The 21,634-nt window shown below is 46.9% G+C and overlaps 2 protein-coding genes across 5 annotated transcripts; both read right to left on the reverse strand.

Moving 5' to 3' along the window:
• Positions 1–1,750: 1,750 nt before the first annotated feature.
• On the reverse strand, positions 1,751–5,094 carry LOC120661199 (transcription factor bHLH137-like). Of its 4 annotated transcripts, none has more exons than XR_005669820.1 (8): positions 4,662–5,090; positions 4,369–4,518; positions 4,187–4,252; positions 4,029–4,097; positions 3,832–3,915; positions 3,569–3,727; positions 2,219–3,476; positions 1,751–2,069 (listed from the first exon to the last, which is right to left on the reverse strand). XR_005669820.1 is itself a non-coding variant. In XM_039939942.1 (8 exons), the coding sequence occupies exons 1-8, from the start codon at positions 4,887–4,889 to the stop codon at positions 2,032–2,034; spliced, it is 825 nt and encodes a 274-aa protein (XP_039795876.1). In that variant the 5' UTR covers positions 4,890–5,094; the 3' UTR covers positions 1,765–2,031. The 4 variants fall into 4 exon arrangements, 3 of the variants coding, with proteins under 3 accessions (XP_039795875.1, XP_039795876.1, XP_039795877.1); XM_039939942.1 differs by having other exon boundaries at positions 1,765–2,069; positions 3,446–3,476; positions 4,662–5,094; XM_039939941.1 differs by having other exon boundaries at positions 1,751–3,476.
• A 5,823-nt stretch (positions 5,095–10,917) lies between these two features.
• On the reverse strand, positions 10,918–18,528 carry LOC120661200 (ADP-ribosylation factor GTPase-activating protein AGD3-like). The gene is made up of 19 exons (XM_039939944.1): positions 18,105–18,528; positions 17,187–17,263; positions 16,931–17,031; positions 16,628–16,698; positions 16,269–16,331; positions 16,137–16,181; positions 15,473–15,538; positions 15,338–15,385; positions 15,145–15,240; positions 15,015–15,056; positions 14,309–14,524; positions 14,076–14,207; positions 13,753–13,974; positions 13,539–13,625; positions 13,118–13,462; positions 12,707–12,849; positions 12,508–12,604; positions 11,487–11,986; positions 10,918–11,380 (listed from the first exon to the last, which is right to left on the reverse strand). The coding sequence occupies exons 1-19, from the start codon at positions 18,147–18,149 to the stop codon at positions 11,254–11,256; spliced, it is 2,523 nt and encodes an 840-aa protein (XP_039795878.1). The 5' UTR covers positions 18,150–18,528; the 3' UTR covers positions 10,918–11,253.
• Between the last annotated feature and the right edge of the window lie 3,106 nt (positions 18,529–21,634).

Below are 21,634 nucleotides of genomic sequence, written 5' to 3' on the forward strand. Positions count from 1 at the left end.
ATGGCTAGCCCTAACACGCTAGATACCATGCATTTCACACGCTGTTAGTTGTTCGTCGTTGGCCCACGGAGCCAGCATCAATCCGGCACACACTTTTTAATCGGGACACGACGAAGAACACTGTGATTAGGTAAGTACCATGTCCCTCTGCGCGCGAGCCAGCCTCTCAACCTGGCCGCTGGCCGCTGGGGCCGGCGACCGCTCCGGGACACGGCCACGCATCGGCCCATGCGCCCGTGCCGGCTCGCTGCCGCCCGGCCCCGGCGCTAGCTAGCGAGCTAGCTCACGCATGTCGGGCCGGCCGGGCGCCGCCGTGCGCGTACGTCCCGTCGGCCGTCGCGTCGTCACCGGGCCATCGATCGGACGCGCAACAGCAGCCTGTCGCTTCGAATTGAATCGACCTCCGCATGGCTCGCGATCGATGCCGTTCGCGTTAGCCTCACCACCACGTTAGCCACGTCCACCGCGGCCGGCGGGGTCCGGGCGGAGCCGATCGACCTCGATCGCCGTCGCCGTCGTCGCCACCGACTCGATCTCGCCGTGTCGCGCGGCCGGGACGCCGAGTTGACGTGCTAGCTAGCTGCTTGCGACCGCGTGCGTTTAGGGCCGGCCGGGGCTAGCTAGCTGTAGCTGACCGGACGGCCGTGGGGATTATGCGTCGTCGTCCACGCGCTTGCTTCCAGTTGTTTTCCATCAGGTGGCACCGCGCGCGCGCCATCGCTCGATCGACACGAGATTTTCTCGTCGTCGTCGATCAAGTGGTACTGGTGGGCAGTGGCAGATGCAAAGTTTTAAATCTCCCGCTATAGCTTCCGCTATAGACCGCTATAGCTATTTATGCATGGTGCCGCTATTTGAACTCACGTGTAATTTAGCCGCTATATCCCGCTATAGCCTCATTTAACCCGCTATTAGCTATTTTCATAGTCCAGCCGCTAAACTCCTTAGCCCGCTATTTAGAACCATGGGCAGATGGAGGAGGCGTCAAGAATGATTGATCTGCTGCTGGAAAGGCTTGGCCATCCGCCTGCTGGATGCTCACTGAACTTTCCGGCTTTTAACCTGTTCATGATGTTTTCACCAAGAAGAAATCGCCTACTATACCCATGGAGTGAATAATTATTCCCTTGTCGTTGGTTGCAGTAGATGTAAGGGCCGGCATGATGGTTGTGAGTTTTGTTTCTGTTTTGTCAGCAGAACGATGTGGTTAAAGGCTTCGGCAAAATAAAATGGTGGATCGGAAAAGACGGCGTGCATCTTCTTGCATTCTGGGTGATGCAAATTGTTGTTAAGGTACAACGCCACCCTGAAGAGGAATCAGAGCTCAACTTATTGTCCATACAGGGACCAGTACCCAATTGGTACAGAGCCATTTACTACACAATATTCAGTACACTATTCTAGCTACTAGGTTAAAAAAGAGTGAACAAATAACAACAAAAATCAACAGTTCACAAGTACTCCCATCATTGTAAGTCATATTTTCGTAGAGGAAAGCCTCCCAACTAGAGTTTGACCTTCAGTTTTCCTTGCAATATATTTTCAATTGATATAAGATTACTCTCATCTTAAAGCCACTTTGGATACAAATATATTGATGTAGCTTTATTTGAATTATTGGTCAAAAAATATAAAATTGGATTTTTTTTTTGTCTAGTCAAAATATGTCTTGCACTGAAGGATGGATGGAGTACATAACACTGACCATTTTCCATGATGTAAATATTCAGATCTTACTGAGACACAGTAGTTCAGGCTTCACAATTAAGCAGCAGAAATTAATCTTTTGTATGAACAAATGATTTTTTTTCTTTTTTCCAAGCAGAGTACAATGCAAGCAACCCTTGCGAAGAGTCCCCAAGAGCAACACTGCCTAACTGAGGTGATACTAACAAAGACTTCAAATACAACATCGTGTAACCAAGTCTACTACAACTGCTAATGCTAGCTACTGCAGGTTCCCGTTCAGCCAGTCAGCCACCAGACAAGGGGATGGATTACGTCCAACATCACAAACTCATCTGGTGCTAGCTAGCTTCTACCTCCGTAGATCCCAGCATTATTTCCTCCTGCAGACGCAGCAAGCAAGCAAACAAAACACAATTATTCAAAATGGAGTTTGAAAAGGACATATAAATTCTGCAGGATTTGAGTCCTAGTTGTTTTGGAACATAGCTAGAACTTCAAACATGGCTCCACTAAACTTTTTATGCATTACCTGTCGTCATCGCGTAGGGTCCTCTACTCGTTTTTTTCCTCGCGGGAAAAGTCCTATTTTCAACCCTTAACTATCACGATCGTCCGATTTTCAACCCTGAACTCCAAAACCAGACATCTTGCACCCTCCAACTATCGAAACCGTGCAAAATACACCCCTAAACCAAATCCACCCCGGTTTTCAGCCACGTCACCTGTCCACGTGGCGCCAATGGCCACGTCAGCTACCCTCTCCTCTATCTTTCTCTCACAGAGAGGTGGGCCACCACCTCTCCTCTCACTGCTCGCTGCCGTCACCTGCTCTGTCTTCCTCCTCCGCCATCGCAACCACCGTTCGCGAGGAGGGGGGAGAGGGAGAGGGAGGGAGGAGGGAAGAGGAGGGGGCGGCGCTCGCCATGGCCTCCGCGAGCTCGAGCCCGCCGCCGCGCCCAGCGCGCGCGAGCCGCGGGAGGGGAGGGAGGATGGAGGTGCGAGCCGCCGCACCGGAGCTGAGCTCGAGCTTGCGGCCCGCAGAGGCCCCCATGGGACTGCCGCCGTCGGGCCCGCCATGGTCCTCCGCTGCGTGCCTCCGCCCCTGCCATGGCCGCCGCTGCGCGTCTCCGCCTCGCCATGGCGGAGCTCTGCGCGCCCCTCCGCGTGGCAAGGAGGCGGCGGCGGCGGCGGCGGGCCGGATCTGGCCGCCACGCCCGGCCGTCTCCCGCGCGCGGACCGGCGAGCCAGCTCCGCCACGCCTGGCGCTGCGCCTGGCCGCCGCCGGCACGCGGGCCGACGAGCCAGCTCCGCCGCCTGCGCGGGGAGGAGAGGAGAGTGAGGGCGGCGCCTGGCGCCGGCGAGGGGGGTGCGAGGAGCGGTGCCGGCGAGGGCGTGCGCCGGGAGAGCAAGGGGTGCGAGGAGAAAGACAGAAGAGAGAGGAGAGGTGGTGGCCCACTTGTCTGTGAGAGAAAGAGAGAGGAGAGGGTAGCTGACATGGTCATTGGCGCCACGTGGACGGGTGACGTGGCTGAAAATCGGAGTGGATTTGGTTTAGGGGTGTATTTTCCACGGTTTTGATAGTTGGATGGAGCAAGATGTCTAGTTTTGGAGTTAAGGGTTGAAAATCGGACGATCGTGATAGTTAAGGGTTGAAAATAGGACTTTTCCCTTTCCTCGCTCTCTCTCTCTTCCTACTGGAAAGAGCACATGTGGTTACTGAACGCCACTTGATTGAACAGCTCCTGCCTTGGCTCACCTACTGTTTGCACCATGTAGCTGCCATTGTCCTGGAGGTTATGCAGACAGCTCAGGCTCAGCTGATCTCGGTGCGTTGGAGCTGAATGATCTGGTGGTAGAGGACAACGAACAGAAGACAAACCTGTGGGAAAGAGATGCCGGTGCCGCCATCGCCATGAACCTCGTCGTAGGAGGGAGACGAGGCGGAGGTGTTTGTGTCCATGATAGCTTGAGATGGAGCTCGGTTCATGACAGAAGCAGGCATTGCGAGCACCTCATGATTGAGCATTCCTTCCATTTTCTGAAACAAGTGAATTGGCACTTGGGATCGTGAACATCATGACAAGAGGGGATGGAAAAGACAAGGTGAAATATATGGGGTTAAGATTGTAGGATGTTGCTTACTTGAGTGTGGTCACCGAAGGCATCACTGTCCATGCCAAAACCATACAGCACAGGGCTCAGGGAAGCAATTCTCATGGAAAGGAACTGCAACGCAATCAAGAAGTGAACTTATCAGTTAGTAACATCTTTATTTAAAAAAATATGAACATGTATCACCCAGCCTAGTTTTTATTTGTTTATTTTCTAATGTGTATTACCTCAACTTGGTTCTGCAAGGACTGGACATAATTGATAATCTCATCCAAAATGAGTGCTTTTCCAGTAACCTACATCAGAAAACAAATATTTTCCTCTGAAAATTAGTACCGTGCATTAGTTGCAACAAGCAATTTATTTGGTGGTTCATAAAATTAACCTTATCACAGCCAGGGACCAGGGCCTGCAGCACCCTCATCCTCTCACTGATTCTCTCCCTCCTCACCTGAGAAAAATGCCACAACAAAATGAGCAAAAAAAGAGGCCCAAACAACCACGCCAAGCTACATAAATCAACAACAAAGATGATGGCGAAAATTTGCAGGCAATGGTGCACAGTACCCTCTCTGCAAGGCTGTGGCTGTCTGTTGCTTGCCCTCTCCTTGCCCTGACATGGATGTACCCCTTGGGCTCCTCCTCCTCATCTGCCTCCTTGCTGCTTCTCTCTCTTTTTCCTCCTCTCCTTTTGGTGCTCTCCTTTGAGTTTGAGTCCTGCTTGTTCAACCACACAAGATCAACAAACTGTGTGCCACATGTTCATGAAACTAATCTCCATCAAAAACTATACGCTTTTGTTTATAACATTTTTCTAGTGTTGGATGTAATAGTGCTCATTCCAGTAGCAAGTTAACTACCTTGGATTGCGCAGAGCTGAGGCTGGCACTATCTTCTCTGGGCTTCCTGATCTTCTTGTCCGCAGAAGCAGTGCCTCGTGGAGAGGTGTCAAGAACCCCGGATGAGGTCTCCAGCGAGGCTGAATCTGCCGCGGCTGCCCCATGGCAGAACAAGAAGCTCGGCATGCCGTGGGAGGCGTTGGCGAGGCCATGCTCCATGTGCTGGGAGAGGTGCGAGAAGTTCGCCATTGGCCAGCAGCTAGGCGCGCGCTTTGTGTCGATGCTTCTAGGCGTACGTAGTTTTCTTGGCAAGGAGGTGCGGTGGAGAAGCAACAGGCTGGGGGTTCAATGGTGACTCGCCATTGGTATATATATATACAAGCAGCTGGGGAGGGAAGACGAATGAGAGTGGGAAATGGGGAAATGATAAGACCAAATCATTACATCTCCATTGATGGATAAGTTGGCACTGGTAAGAAAGGGGCCGGGTGTCCCTTATTGTAGTAGGATCAAATAATTGAAGAAATGTCAATCAGCAATTCAGCATATGGGTATGGTCATGTGGGTAGGGCCTTGCCCTTTCCTCTTTTCTATATTGGGATCCCTTCTATATTTTGTGCCCATTTTTTTATTTTCTTTTTGGGGGTTAGGACTTTGATAGTCAAGTTGTGTGTGCAAGGCTGTAAGCACACTGTTTTCTAACTCTTTTGGCAGCAGCTGTTTGCGTCTAAGAATTCAGAGGACAAGGAGCCTCTGGCTGGGTTCGATAGTATGATGGATGGTAGTCTGGCAAACCAAGGTTTGAACCCCTTTTCCTCGTAATGGGGATACATGGCAGGTCGGCAACAGTTTTCATAGATGGTTACATGTTTTTCAGAATTCCTGCTGGTCAGACTGGTTTTAATTTGGACCATCAATATGTGGAGAACTATAAAGCTTAGTCTATATATATCACTCCAGAGCTGTTACTCCTTTGCAGGTAATCTTTCGAAGGACACACTGGATTCGCTATTGGGCTTTGCTGCAGAAGGAGAACGAGCGACCTCATGTTACTCTGGGGTGCCGTGTGCTTGAAACTACAGCTATGGAATTTTTCGCTTCCAATGGATGGTTTTTAGTAATAGAATTTCCTATGAATATTTTTGTGCTTGTTTCTCAAATTGAGTCGTCTCTTTTAGTATTCGGAAGAACTTTGAGTGTAATAATGAACAGCTATATGCATAGTTTCATGCAGCGGCTGGAATATTAATAAATTTCCGTTTCTAAAAAAATCACTATCCGCCTGATTAAGTATAAGCAAATTAAAGTTTGTGAGCAGTAATCTGCAGGCTAAGCAATCCAGGAGAAAGTTATGAAATTTTGTGGAGTTAAGGATAGAAGAAAATTGAATTTAGCTGCAGTGTGTGGTCCTTGGTCATAGTGAAAACCTCAAACGTGATAGACGACTGATCCTGAGATGAAGGCTGCCCTCCTGACCTCTCTGAGGTTCTTCAGTCCCTTGCAACATCGTCACCTTCACCTACAAAGTAGCTGCGTCATTAACTGCTAGTAGTAAAAACCATGTGGCAGTAAATGGTAACTGTCAGTGACACAACAGATCTTCTTCCTGGCATGGTCATCAGGACGGACTTTTGAGTGGCTGCACGCATGCATGCAGGAGCAGCAGGACGGTCCACGACGATCGATGTGTGTCAGTCTACGGCCTTTTGTGTTTTGACAACACTTGTGGTTGGCCGGACGCGAAAATTCAGGTCTTTGTCCCAAAAAAAATCGCAGGTCTTCTCTCAGCAAAATAAACATTTCTCCAATTCTAAGATGACTTTTGCAATACGTTTTTTTCTCCATTTGGAGAAATAGACTCTTGTTCGATCTCTCTCAGCTATGAATGTCACTGGTCTACGTCAATGCAACAGACAGAGGACAAGTTTTGTGAACGACCAAACCCTCTTGAGACTTGTGTGTTAGTTGTTTTCTCCTGGCGTTGAATAGTACCCTGCATGTTTACTGCCTTATTAGCATTCTAGCTTAGCAGCAGATAGCTGGGGCCGGCCGATCAGGATGCTGCTTAGACCTCAGAGGATCAAACTCTTGAGCTTGATTATCACCGGGTTTAATCTGAGCCTGAATAAAACTGCAAGACCTCTGCAAAGCTGATCGTACACTGTACTGCTAATAAAGATCTAAATCGATTCTTCAAAAACAAAAAAGATCTTGTAGATCACATGTTATCTACGCGTGCATGTTCGTGTAGCTAGCTAGCTAGCTCTCATCAGTTACTGCCTTACAGGCCGGGAATACACTACTCAAGCTTTCACGCGCTGTAAGGACCGATCTTTCCTGCACGTACGTGTACCCCGTTTCTGAATTCTGCCGACGTGCCGTACGTGTACGTGCAGCTCAGGTAGGAAACAGTGTGATATATATATGACCCCTAGCTAGATGCTTCGCAGCTGCAGCCAGCCGCTACATGTTACCTACTACATCTGTGCATTTGGGCCATGAGATATTACTCACATCCATGGACCGTCACCATCAGGTAAAAACTCTATTCAACTTCTGAATGGACACACAAGTTTGGTGCAGAGCTACCCTTGAGGATCTGTTCGACAAATTCTTCGGTTCATTGATCGGAATGAACTTGCTGGCTAAGAGTTTGGAAAAATAATTCTCCAAAAAGAGTTTGGAAAACTATTTTGGTATTTAACGAATCCGGCCAGGGGCCAAGAAAATAAATAAATAAGCTCATTTGTACACATATATACATATAAAAATATTTAATGGTAGATATACATGTACCATGTGTGTGTATATATATTTTTTAGATTATGGAAAGTTCCAACCTTGATCATTCAAAGTTGAATGACTACAGCCAAAATACAAAAGTACAGCACATAGGCTCACAGCAAAGCTAGGATCCGAACTCCGAACCTACTAACTGAACTGTGTCAAAAGAAACCAGAGCAAACCAAAAATTACATATCAAGCCTGCTCCTGAAATTCCAACCGCTTATGTTGAAAAGCTCCATTATCACTCCTTCTAATCGTTGGCACAAATTTTTCAGTGATTTCATCGTTTCCTCTTCAGATAGTTGCGACCAGAGCCGCGCCCAATATGTTCCTCTAAAGATGACCTGTAAAAATGAGTTAGGATACAATTTTTGAAAAACAGCCTCATTTCGACATAGCCAAAGGGCCCAACATATAGAAGAAACGACCATGTGTATATATGTGTGTGTATATTGTCATCACGTTGGTACTTACAAAATTTATCGTATATAGAAACATATATATAGAGAAATGCGTGCGCTACTGTAGTCTTGATATTGGACCCATCGTACGTGTTCATCGCGTCCTGTATATACCGTACGGGCGAGAGAATGAAGATGGATGCGTAGTATCTCCGTTCCGTAGGCTTTAGACCTTTGTATGCAGCCACGTACCAGTACAGAAGTACCGTGTGAGGTTATTGTTCTTCATTGCGGGCTGCACTTCCGGAAGTTTTGACCCGTGACGCGCCGCGTATGCATCAGTCTTTAAGTCTTCTTCCCACGTACGTACGGGTCGGTGGGCACCAAAATTCTAGGCACGCAGGTACGTGCCACTCGGGGAGCAAGGGCTGGGAATACTATTTTGTAGTAAGTCTTTCTAGAATACTCGAAATTCTTATACGGCGCGCGTTCGTCGTCGCCGCCGCCGCCACGAGCTAGGGTTTGAAGAGGGGGAGGGAGCGGCCAGGGAGCGTAGGAGGTGGGCTCCCGCGCCGCTGGCGAGGTCGCCGGCGGCTGGGGTGGTAGCGGGAGGCGGCGGCCTTTAGGTTTTCGGGTTGCCTGGGGGTTGGGGGGGCGGCTCCCATGGCCACCGGCCATAGAGGAGGGGGCCGGGGGTGGTGGCGGCTCGGCGGTGGAGGTGGGTTGTCCGGCGGAGGTCGCGGCGGCGCGGGAGCGGCGTCGGCCGGGCGGGGCCGGACAACCGGTGGACGGTGGGTGGCAGCGAGGCCGACGGGAGAAGACAGCGCGACGGCGGCTGGGGGTACAGTGGCGGGCTCAGTTAGCGAGGGCAGCGGCGGAGGCCGTCGGAGCCGGTCGACGGCGGGGGCGACAGGAAGAACAAAGAAGGAAGAAGAAAGAACAAAGGAGGGAGGAGGAAGAAGTACAGTACAAAAGGAGTACCTGTTCGCCGCAACGCTCTTGCAGCGCGCGATCGCCAACTAGTGTCCCCCAGAATACTTCATCCGTTTCAAATTATTTACCGTACATCAAGATATAATATATATTTAATATCTTGATGTATAGTAGAATTATACATCTAAAAAATCAAAACAACGTATAAATTTAGGAAGCTACCAAGATGCTCCTACTTCAGTCGCCCTCCCTCTCCACCGTGTTCTCAAACGCCCGCCCAGCGTCGCGCCGGCACCCACGGGTCTGGCGGTTCAGGCTGTTCTCCACTTCTCCTACGCCATGATCGTACGTACAGCCCTGCATCCTTCCAACAAGGCCCTGCTTCTCGGCGCATGCATGCGCGCGTACACGCGCCCCCAGGCGCCAAAGTGGGCTGAGCAACCGACCGGGCGCCTCGTTGTTGGCTATTGCCTTGCAGTGACGTCTGCCACGCTGGGCGCGCGGTTCAGCTTTCCCGGGGCGGCGGCAGCGACGCCTGATCCTAGGCCCTGTTTGGTTTTTTTAGCACAAGCAGTACAAAAATTTTGACATTAGGGTATTAAATAAAATCAATTTACAAAATTAACTCCATAACGCTGTGCTACTTCGCGAGACGAACCTAATGAGGCCTTTGTCCGCACGATTAGACGAATGTATGTAGCATCACTGTAGCCATCATCGATTAATTATTATCATTGGATTCGTCGTGAAAAGTTACACCCATCCGTGGAAAGATTTTTACAAATAAACTTTGTTTAGTACTCCATGCATGTGTGATTCTTTTTCGGAAATCGTGTGCTATAATACGACGGGGAAACCAAACCGATCGGGGCCGTGAGGCGTCGACGACGCCTTCTCGTGGGGAGAAAGGATGCAGCAGATGCGGCCGCCACCGGATCCTGAACCGAACTCTGTTGTCACTTGTCAATTGTCAATCGACAGGAGCCGACTGCAGAGGCATCAGAGCTGCTCGCGCATCCATGCTTGAAGCCCTTGTTCAGAAGGCTGAGTGGCTGACTCGTCAGCCAGTGCTAGCACTAGTGTTCAGTGCCTGTGTGTGAGAGAGAGACTGCAGCAGCAAAGCATGATTGTTGCAGGTCATAGCATGCGTGCAAGATGGGTGTAGCAATGCTGTGGCCTGTGGTGCTGTGTGAATTGTGATACGTCTTGCTCATCAGATTCAGAGCAACTTTTCTGTTCCGCGACATGTTTGAGCAGCGGAGTAGAAACATCAGGAACAGTTGTTTCAGCTGTGGGGGTGTGTTTAGTTCCCACAAAATTTCCAAACTTTCCAAACTTTCCATCACATCCCCTATCACATCGAAACATTAAATATAGCAAATAACCCATGTATGAAATACTAAATGTAGTTAAATAAAAAAATTAATTGCATAGTTTTGATGTACGTTGCGAGACGAATCTTTTGAGTCTAGTTAGGTCATGGTAGGACAATGTTTAACATAAACAAACGAAACATGCTACAGTGAGCAATAGTGTTTTTCTGACGCTACAGTGTTTTTTCGGTGGAACTAAACACAGCCTGGGTGTGTTTAGATCCGCAAAAATGTGGTAGAAAAAGTCACATCAATCACTATAGCATATTGTAGCACTTTTCGTTTGTTTGTGGTAAATATTGTCCTACTATGATTTAACTAGGCTCAAAAGATTCGTCTCGCAACGTACATCAAAACTATGCAATTAGTTTTTTTATTTACCTACATTTAGTACTCCATGCATGAATCATTTTCTATATTTAATGTTTCGATGTGATTTCGATGTGATGGAAAGTTTGGGAGAAGTGAACATAGCCTGTGGGTGTGTTTAGATCCACGAAATTCTAGGAGAAAATATCACATCGGACACTGTAGCACACTATAACACTTTTCGTTTGTTTGTGATAAATATTGTCCTACCATGACCTAACTAGGCTCAAAAGATTCGTCTCGCAACGTATATCAAAACTATGCAATTAGTTTTTTTATTTACCTACATTTAGTACTCCATGCATGGGTCATTTGTTATATTATTTAATGTTTCGATGTGATGGAAAGTTTGTGCGAACTGAACACAGCCTGTATAGCTGTATAGGAATTCATAACTCTTCTTCTGTCTGTCAGGAGACGGCAACATTTCTCACCAATCTAATCCTTGCATAAATCATGACGACACATCGCTATATGTACATCTGTCACAACAACGGCAGCCACTCCCCAATGTACAAACCTTACACTGCAACATCTGCAAACAAAACCAAACAGATTGCAAACTGCACCCACGATACAACAGGTCACTTTTACTCTAAACGTGACCAGAACCGCGGTAGCCCTAGAGAACTATAAACTTGCTCTTGACAGAAACCGAGAATATCGGCGATGGTATACTTGGCGCCGTGCCAGGTGACTGCAGCAGACGGGTACAAAGGCGCATGGTATGGGGTACTGGAGAGTTACTACCTACATGATTTGTCTACTTGGGTCCTCTAACAAAACGAGGATCTCTTCATCGTCTATGGTTCCGCTGTCAATTGCATACTGTAAAGCTGTTCTACCATCTCGGTCCGTGACTTGAGAATCAGCCCCCCTGCAAAGGCAGCAAAACAGCGAGTAAATTAGAATCTATACGTATTTCTAGTTCCTCAATTATCCCAATTTTCATTTAGGCTATAACCAACATGAACTTTGCATACCTGGAAAGCAGCAACTTGGCATACACATGTCTGCCTTTCATAATGCAGTGATGAAGTGGTGTTTGCCCTCTTGAATCTGTAGAATTTACATTGGCGCCATACTGCAGGAGTAGCTCGACCATGCCCAGGTCTGCGACACGGCATGCTAGATGCAGCAAAGACAATCCTTCAACATAATCATCCAATTCGTCTATACGGGCACTTGTGCTGGCAGGAGAAATAGAGTCCCCAGGAGAACCCTTCTCGAGCAGATTGCGATCAAAACATCTAGAACTTCCATTTGATGGTGAAGCCGGTTGCTCTTGTAGGAGGAGCGCTTTTCCCAGAGTCAAAGCCGAATTAAATGATGTATGTCCATAAGAAAAATTTACATCGGCATTTGACCCCACAATCAGACTGTACACCCCCTTCTTGTTGTTTGAACTTACATTATCCCACATCTGTTGTGCTAGCTGAATCTCATCCATGTTATGTTTCCGCACAAAATCCTTTTCAGCATACTGAAAATTAAGGGAAAAATAATTAACAGTTGAGTATATACTTTACAAAGTTGCAAATAAAAAGATGCCTCCCAACTTAATTCATTTTATACAAAAGATAATTAGTGATGGTAACAGAGGGTGAGGTTCAACGAGGGGTCAATTCAGTGCTATGGCTACACAGTTGTGAAGTGATCATCTAAGAGAAAGTAGCTAGGTTCCGCCCAGTTAGTGAGGCATTAAACAGTATGACCAATGTGGTACACCAAGGGCTAGTTTGGAAGAGGGGAAAGGTTCTATGAACTTCCAGGGTTTATCACATTTCTACTAAGTCCTAAGGGTTTATTTCCCAAAATCCCATTTCCAAGCAGGGCCAGACATTTTCTAAGAACAGATCTAATCTATAGATGCTGCACATGCAACATCATTTCACATATGTAAATTCACAATATCGGTGCTGATAAGTCTTCAAAAGAATGATCAGTGATAGTAATTGTCTGTTGAAAATTTAGAATAGACAGAAGTGGCAAACTATGAAGTACCTTGGCATGAATAAATTTCTCCTTCACTGCAATAGGATCAGATTGTTTAGGCTTGCTGAGTGCAAAGCCGCGCGATGTGTTTTCTAATCTATCAGCCCTGCATAACAGTAGAATTGCAAGTTGAATGAATAGCAATAGAAGGATTGTAAATTCTACAACTTCTGTATGCTAGTTTGTATAAGCAGCACCACAACGCTACCTTGAAACATCACCATGGTCAGCACAGCTTGACGAAGGTAGCATTTCCTCCCAGACAGTATTGGCGAACGCGTTGCCTAATGACTGGAAGAGATTGATAACAGATGGCTCCCAAACCCTGACATCAAGCGTCAGAGATCTTACCTGCCAAGCCAATGCAAGGTAAGTTCAGTATGCTACTCACATATACGATTCCATCCAACATATCAAATCTATAGTAGAAAGCCTGAATATGTCAGTACTGCAACCTACAGTGCCTGGTTGGCACAAAGCAATGGGCACTGGCGCACTGCACAGATACACATCATCCAAGACCCCAACGAATTCTGAATGCAGAACAATATATCTGAATTCTACAGTAATGTGATGAAAATTTTGCTTATTCAAATTGCAGACAATACTGCTCGTTTACCTTAGATATATGCACACCCATATTTCTGTGTACCCCAGAACACTCTATGCATAAAAGAACTCCAAGGTTCAGGGATGCCCAGTCAGGCTCTGAGGCACCACAATCGGCACAGTTACCATTGCCCGCCACTTTCCTAAGCAAGTCAATTGGCTTATCAGGCTTCATCATGCTTGTTCGGTGATGCTGTGTAGCCCTAGCAGAATGCTCGAAATAACCACTTCCTGAGTTCTTTTCCAGCATGCAATCTTCACTTATCGAATGTTCAAGTTCTGTAGAGCTACTGAAAGAACTGCTTTCGCTGGCAGTTCGATGATGACTGCTTCCCTTAGGACTCAGCAGAAGACGCTGTAAACAAAATATAATTTCATATAAATCAATTTCAGGTATATAAACAATGCAATGTGGGACACTCATCACCAACCCGTTCAGGGGACTGGGAGCTCAGCAAAGAAGCGATGACGCCAGTAATTTTTTCAATCCAATCCATCTGATCCATTGCACTCTCTGCCTGCACAATTTTAGGTTCATGTCACTAGATAGAAATCAATATGGAAACTATGGCTATTAAATAGTTTCGTACGGCATCATTCTGATAAAGAAAGACAGAAATAAAAATGTACGCTTAAGCTGCATACCTGCAATGTATAGTTCTTTGTGGGAGAAATTATTCTGAAACAGAACCGCAGATCTGATTGATCTGCATCAACTTTAATGGTTGATGTTAGCAAGTTTACAGTATGGCGTGCAACAGATTTCTCATCATGCACGCCGCCATGATAATGAGATGAGAACCATCTGCTGAGCAACCCAGAACCATGTTCAGAGGGCATGCTAGTTCTTTGGTTAGAATAACCACTCTACAAAATCAAAACAAAAGATGATGAAATAATTTAAATGAAACACTGCTTAAGTGTGCCAAAGATATTATCCAAGTATTGTGACTTGTGAGAGTACTTACAGACGGCCTACTGTTCTGCTTGCGATAATAGTATAGCATTCCTCGACTGTCGAGGACAAAGAACCTCCTTTTCCAATCACCTCTCAAATTTGAAGACCTCTTGGAAAGATAACCTTGTCGAATGGTCTGAACCTGAAATTAGTTACTTTCAGTATAAAATGCATTCCCCTTGTTGGAATTCCACAACTGTGCATGCGTGAATATTGTCTTCGGATACCACCAGTATATGTTACCTTGCCCTTTGAAGCCGATTGCATCGCTGCTTCAATCATCTTATGAGAACTCCTACCAATTGCTTGTATTCCATCACCGTTAGGGGAATCATTCATTCCATTTGGTGACCACCGACTTTCCCGATCAATTTGTCGTTTGAATTCTTGCATTCTCTCAACAAGAGCAGCCTGCTCATAGTTAGACCTTTCTCTCGATTGCTGTGCGTAAGCAAGAACCTGCAAAAGAAAAGGCATGATGCACGATGTAAACAACCTTTCTCGGATTCAGAAAAATAGAAAGGGAAGGAAAACTCTAAAAGGGGATGAACAAATCAGGTCTGGAATACAGCTATTTGAACAATTACAGAAATAGTAACCAAAGGTGATGCATTGTAATTCATGAAATCATAATATATAAATGTTATACCCATTCAGCAGACCAAAAAGCAAAACGATTTGAGCAATTAATGAAGCAAATCGAGCAGAAGCACCTAACACCTTAATTACAGGTATTGCAAGATCTAAATAAGTTGGTATCTTGAAGCAGGAACAGGAAGGCAGTAATGTGTGATTGGCAAGAATAATGATTGGTGCATCAGTTCCAGAATGTGCTGTTAACTCCATAAAGCAGGACATGTTTACTGCATCAACAAAGTTGACCACTATACAATATAGTCAACTAGAGCACTAAAAACAAGAAAGGAGATATCTTGGCTAAAAGAGTTACTTGATTGATATATGGTTCCATCTGATGTAGTAGTTCGTATCCCTGAAAAAAAAATAGCAGTAGAGTGAGCTTGAATCACATTTGTAGATAAACTAGAATTGTCAATGTGAAAACAATAGCAAGAACATACTTGTTTGAAATAACGAAGGTGTGCATCCATTGTCCCACTAACAGCCTCCAAAAATTCAAACCTTTTCTTAGCCTCGATATTTGAAAGTGTGGTCACCTGAATATAAAGTTATAAATACAGATAAGGCAAACAAAGGCATCACACCAATCAAAATAAAGAATCTTGAACAGTGACAAGTAGAGAGTGTATGCACCAGATTGAAACGTGCTTGCTCAAATGAAGATCTAGCACTGTGAAGCTCCTGAATATGTCACAAACAATTTAGTGACAGGAAGTAACCTTATCTTTTAAGTTTGAAAAATACTCAATAAGGTCAAAGTAAACTTACATCCTCTACAGCAGTTGCTACATCAGTCCTTGTACCTTTCTTCAAGGATAAATACTTCTCACGAGCCTGAACAAGAAGATAAAACAAGTGGAAGTCAGGAACAGGCCTTCTGAATAACAACTTAGTTTTGTGAAAAATGCACCGTCAACTGACATGTCAAGCATGATAACGCATATTAAAAAGAAAAGAAAGCTACAAATTCAGTGCTACACAGTAGCAAAATTAGCCTCGTGAAACAAATAGCAGACTCTGCTCATCCTACATAACTTAATAGAACAATTTGCTTTGGGTTAGAATTCAGTAGCTGGAAAAGAAAATAAAAATCTTTTCAAAGAAAAGAAAATAAAAAAATAACAGCTAAGCATAATCGACCAACAGATCATTCTGACTCCAGTGCAAGGTGGCTATTAGGTTTGAAGGTAGGGCAAATGGAATTCTGGAACAATAGATCATTTCTAGTTACAAAATAAACTACTCCCTCCGTTCCAAATTATAGGTCGTTTTAGGTTTTCTAAATGCACAGTAAAATTTATGTATCTAGATGTAGTGTATGTCTAATTGCATAGCAGAATTTATAAACCTAGAAAAGCCAAACAACCTATATCATATAAGCTTTTGAATGTGATTGTATGACCATTGTAAAATAGCATCAAAGCAGTATTACCTGGTCATAAAGAAGGGTAGCCTTGTCAAACCGTTTCCTAGCATCCTGCACAAATGTTATTATATTAACACCATATATAATTCCACGTGTGGATTCTACAGATTCAATGTTCACAGAAGACTACGCCAATACCTTCATTTCATGTAAATCAATGTCCACAAACTGGAGCAGCTTGTCATTTAGCATATGCTCAACCTATCACAACAATACATCAGCAGTTACACCACTGAAGGTGATATTGTAAGTGCAAGTTTGTAACACCTAACAAATTGGATTAGTTCCACTCTTAGTGATGAATGCAAAGGGATATGATTTCAATACAACCACAAGAATGAATTTAACCATGTAATTGTTAAAATAACATTAAAATGAAATCTTGTCGGGCCAGGGAGATGAGTCATAGCCAAGCCACAATATCTCAGAGAAGGGTGACAGACAAAAGCATTCTTGATGAAAATGCTTCCATAGTAACGTATATACGGATTCTCTACCTGGGAGCGCAATACTTCCTTGTATGTTCCAATTTCTCTCAAGGCAATTGTAAATTTGGTCATAACAGGCCCTGCAAAAGAAGTAAATGTCATGAGTTACAAGAGAACCAACCAGTTAGGAAAGTGAAAAGGGTTTAAAGAATCACTGCTGATGCTAGAAATATATTAAAGGTGACAATCAAATTAATCAGTTTCAACAAACATTAAAAGAAAAGGCACTTATAATGATCATATAACAAATTGAATGTACATAACTAGTACAAAGCTGAATACGTATATTTAAAAGACAACCAAATAACTAACCTCCAAACGCAACACTGATCGGATCATTATGACCCCCTCCAAAAGTCTCAAGTGAACTTGCAAATGCAATATCTCCATCATATGCTTCCCCTAGTCCTTCCCTGAAACAAACGAAGAAATTAGGGAGGCCTAGAGAAACACTGTTAATTAATGCACGGCCCATATAATCCAATAGAATTCACAAATCAGAAATAACACTTTTCAGATTTGGTAAGTCCAAATGTGCCACATAAATGAGAAGTGAATGCTCACTTACGTGTATTTGCGGCAACCTTTGTGAAACTTCAAACATCTCTCTCTTAGCAATTCAGCACCTTCTTCTAGTGATTGCATCTATTAATGCAAGAAAAACAAGTTAGCAATATCCGTGAACCAAAGGAAGCAAGGACTGATATATAATAGCAAGATCCCTAAAAATAATACAAAGCTTAGGTTGGCCTCACTGAATCAATACTATGTTTCACACAGAAGTTGAACAAGCTATTAAGCATGAATAAAATCGAAGGCACCTACTTCACAAACAATTAATGACTCCTCATACTCCTTGCATAATTTAGGCAACCCTTTTTCTGTCCAAATCATGACAAAACTAAACCAGGCAACCCACAATTGACAAATGAATCATACATTTCCAAAAATGTACACCAAATGATCACAATGCATGCCAAATTTACACATTGACAAGCAAGTTGTGCTACCTAATTCGCGTCAAAACAAACAATAAACTGTCCAAAGAAAATAGCAATCAAAAGACCAGAACAAAGAGAACTGACAAACCGAAACACTTTAAAGGGCAAAAGTCCAGTCACGTGTTTGCATCAGTACATTCTAACACCACAAAGAGCACCGGTGAAACCATAGTGAAGTCCAGAAAACCAGTTAAAAGAAGCGGTTAAACCTGCAGGTCCTATACTATTAATTCAAAATTGATTGGAGATGAAATTACGCCACAAGGATCAGAGTCTCTGCACTCATTCCCCATCAGCACAACCCAGAAGGAAGGGCAGATCAGCGCGACCACCCGCAGCCCAATCCGGGAGCCACCGGAGCCAAGCATTGCACCCAAAGCTGAAACCTTTATCTCTCCCGCGCGCCCGAGAGGCCGAAAACAACCTCACAGCCGCTACGCAGGATCCCCAGACAGCAGAAACCAAGATCCGGCGCGACCCCTCACCTGCTTCCTGAACATGGGCGAGTCATCGAGCCTGCTGAAAAACATGGCTGCCTCCGCCAGTCCGCCTCCTCCGCCGCCGCGGCCAACTTATTCGCCTCCCACGGCCGCACTACCTCCACATCGACCCCCGCGCCGCCGCGGCGTCTGAAAGACTCGCTCGCCGGAGACCCCCGCTCCGCAGCCACCGCCACCTCCTCTCCACGGAGAACCGCCACTCCAGCCTCCGGCCGCAGCGCGCGACGCTGGGAGCGCGACCCACGGCCGTAACCCTCGGGCGACGCTGGCACCGGAACCCTAGGCGGCGGCCGGAGTCGGCGAAATGGCGGCGATTCGCGTGGGGGAGCGCGCAGAGAGAGGAATCGAATGGCTCGGCGAGAGGGGAGGGGACACGCAGACGCTGAGACGCAGGAGGGGAGACAGGGAGGGGGGGGGGGGGGGTAAAGAGAAAAGTGTGAGATGGAAAATAACGGTGCGCTTTATTTCTGATTAAGCCTATTTGAAATTTAATACTCGGGTTTCCGGGGTTAATTTAGTCGCTGATCGTGTGGGAGTGGCGTGGTAGGCCTGGTGCGTCGTGGGGCCCGGGATACAGCGAGTGGGGGTGGGAAGTGGGAGGGAGCGGGTCACCTACCGGTGGCGGTGAGTGGGCGGGTGACTAACCGTTGATTGCATTGCCCGCGCACGGCGTCGTGCAGTGTGCACTTGTCCATTTCTTCTTTGCAGTTTGCACTGGTTAAAACAAGATGAGCCGTCGAGTTGCAGAACCAAGATCAGGACGGGAACTTAAATGCTATCATGTACTTTTAAAAAGAAAATGTTGCCACGTCATTCGCACTTCTAATTTGTTCTGTTTTTTTGGCTAAATCCAACGCTTGATTCAGCTAAATATCGTGTGTTTTATAATTAGAATTAGGGTTAGGTACTTAAGAGAGGTCTTGAGCAATAATAGGGAGGTTCTGCGTCACAACCTAAAAGATAAGAAAAGATCATTAGTGATAAGAAGAACGGAGGTGGGCAGTGGGCACCGGTGACAAGAACATCATAAAAGAGATGGAATAGCGCCGTTTCACAGAATGGTGAAAAAGATTGACAATTGGATCCCTAGAAGATCCCAAACAGGGCAAGCGCAGGAGCAAGTAAGGAAGATATGATCCGTAGAAATGCTTCGTTATTTGATTATCCCAGGGCAACTCTCACAGCTCGATTCCTCAGGTTCACAGATGTTGCGGACTTGCGGTACGACATGCTGGCTCGGGTGTTCAGGCGCTCATGGTAAAGAAGCCAGCCAAAGAATCAAATTTTGGAGGGAAGTTTGGTTTTCCAAAACTGGGTCTCCGTTGTACTTCCAGTTCTCGAGCAATGAAAATGATTTTGATGGGAACAATAGCGGGGACGTTGAAGTGCACAGCTCTGTAAGCAGCACTGGAGCTGAGATTTTTATTGGGCCAAAGCATCAGAAAACGAGAGTCGGGCTCCTCTCTAAATAAGAAGTGTTCGAGACAGTTCAAAAGGAGTTGCATTTCCTCAGTGGTAGCACGAGCCCACCTGAGCGGGGTCTTCAGGACAAATGTCACAAAAATTGCAAAGTATGAATCGGAGACAATCACCTTCGCTAAAAATCCCAAACTAGGGTCGTAGTCTGCGTACCCCGTACCGAGTCGAGCAGCAAAAAAAAAAAGATGATAGAGAGAGACCTGCAAATAAACGCACTAGAGAGTAGAGAAGGAGGTGGTAGTGGCCGGATGAACCGATGAAGAGAAGGGTTTACCGAGAACGGTTAGATAAGCTTCGGCCTCACCGAGAGGAGGTCGGACCGCTGCCCCGCCGTCGGCTGGTTCTGCGCCGCGCCGGTGGGATTCGAGCCCCGAGCTGCCGCGCGGCGATCCTCGGTGAGTCGCTCTTCACCGCGCGAGCTGTTCGTTCTCGTAGGATCGGATTCCGTTCTGTTCCTACAGGAGGGGGGAGATCCACGGAGCGGGTGGAAATGGACAAGACTACCTCGGCGAATCCATGGCCTGACCCGGCGCATGGAGGGATTGGGAAGGGAATCGCGGGATCGCATTCCCTACCTCCCCGGGATTGGGAGCAGCGAAGAGTTGAGGTGGGGAGGTCGAAGCCGTTCGCCTGCCTGCGGGGGGAGATGGCGACTCGGCAAGGGGATTCTCAGACCTGCCACCGTGTTGTGTCGACCAGCGACCCGGCGGGTTGGGCGCCGGGAGCTCGGAGCGGTGAGACGGGGCGTGACGAGGGAGGGGCCCCTCCGATCCCTACTGCCACTTCACCGCTCTCGGAGGAGGCCTTCCCGCCGCTGAGCTCCAGTACTGGAAGAGCACCGCCGCGGCTTCCTACCCTGCTGGGCCGGCGAGATTGGGGGTCTGCGCCGACCAAGTCGGGATGGGATTCCCGCATGGAGCGGGAAGGATTGGCGCATGGTATCAAGCAACACCTATTTGGAGGCTCGAAATCTGCCGAGTTGGAGCACTTGGATGCGGCGGCCTCGCAGCTCGAATTAGCTATGCAGAGAATTCCAATGTCCACTCCGGAGACCCTCCACCATGGCGGCTTGAACTCTGCTCCAAGCGAGGGAGGGGCATCGAGCGGCTGTGGGGCGGAGGAGGACGATACCGCTGGCCCAATTGGAAACAGTGTTGGGCCTACGCGTGAGTCCATTTACCAGCACTCGTGGCGGCCTTCTGGCCCAAGGTGGATGTGGATCTCCAGAGCGAGTGCTATCAATGGAATTGGCTTTCCAGCACGGAGGGATGAGATCCGACGCTATGGTCATCTAACCAGGAAGGTGCGACGGGTGGGAGCTGCAACACCTCTAACCAAGTCTTTCGCCGAAGCTGTCGGAGTCGATCCCATGGCGAGAAGACCGCTCCACGACCAGCACTATGGGAAGAGGAGAGAGTTAGAGGAGTGGATGGATGAGGATGATTTGCTGGACACAGATCCGAGAAGGGAGATGGATCTACGATACAAGCTTCAGAGAGGGGGGATCGTTTTGGGGGTGGATCTCGCTCCCACGACTTCCGCAGGGGAGGGCAGGGTGGAGGCTTCCGTCACCAGGAAACCCGTGATGGCTATGGTGAGCGCTCCTTCTGCGAACCTACCCGTGATGGCTTTGGTGAGCGCTCCTTCCGTGAACCTTTTCCTCAGCAGCCTGTGAGGGGGGAGCGCCCGCCGCCGCCCAATCGCCCTCGGGAGGATCTGAAAGGGGGGACCAGCCGTGGGGGAGGGGGCAACAGATTTGCAGAACAAAAGCCGGTGGATGAGACTGCGAAAGAGTTGGTGAAGAACAAAGTTACAAAGGCGAATCACGTGGAGGGCAGTGGGAAACCTGATGACTCCATCTGCTTCAGATGCACAGAAGTAGGGCATCACCAGCAAGGCTGCACCAATGATCCCGTCTGTTACAAATGCAAAGAACCAGGCCACATGGCGGTTGAGTGCTCCAGCTTCCACAAGAAGAGACTGAAGATGTTCGGATTTGGGATTCCTGGGCAGGGCTTCTACTCGATTGAGATCCC

Source organism: Panicum virgatum, chromosome 2N (assembly GCF_016808335.1).
Source record: "Panicum virgatum strain AP13 chromosome 2N, P.virgatum_v5, whole genome shotgun sequence".
In the NCBI taxonomy this organism is placed as follows: domain Eukaryota; kingdom Viridiplantae; phylum Streptophyta; class Magnoliopsida; order Poales; family Poaceae; genus Panicum; species Panicum virgatum.

Coding starts and splice junctions, on each gene's coding strand:
- LOC120661199 (XM_039939941.1), bottom strand. CDS start 4,889: ATGGCGAACTTCTCGCACCTCTCCCAGCACATGGAGCATGGCCTCGCC. Junction 4,253..4,368: donor GCCACAGCCTTGCAGAGAGG/GTACTGTGCACC, acceptor CATTTTTCTCAG/GTGAGGAGGGAGAGAATCAG. Junction 4,098..4,186: donor TGGTCCCTGGCTGTGATAAG/GTTAATTTTATG, acceptor TTTCTGATGTAG/GTTACTGGAAAAGCACTCAT.
- LOC120661200 (XM_039939944.1), bottom strand. CDS start 18,149: ATGTTTTTCAGCAGGCTCGATGACTCGCCCATGTTCAGGAAGCAG. Junction 15,539..16,136: donor CTACCCTTCTTTATGACCAG/GTAATACTGCTT, acceptor CTTCTTGTTCAG/GCTCGTGAGAAGTATTTATC. Junction 11,987..12,507: donor AGAAATTTATTCATGCCAAG/GTACTTCATAGT, acceptor CTTAATTTTCAG/TATGCTGAAAAGGATTTTGT.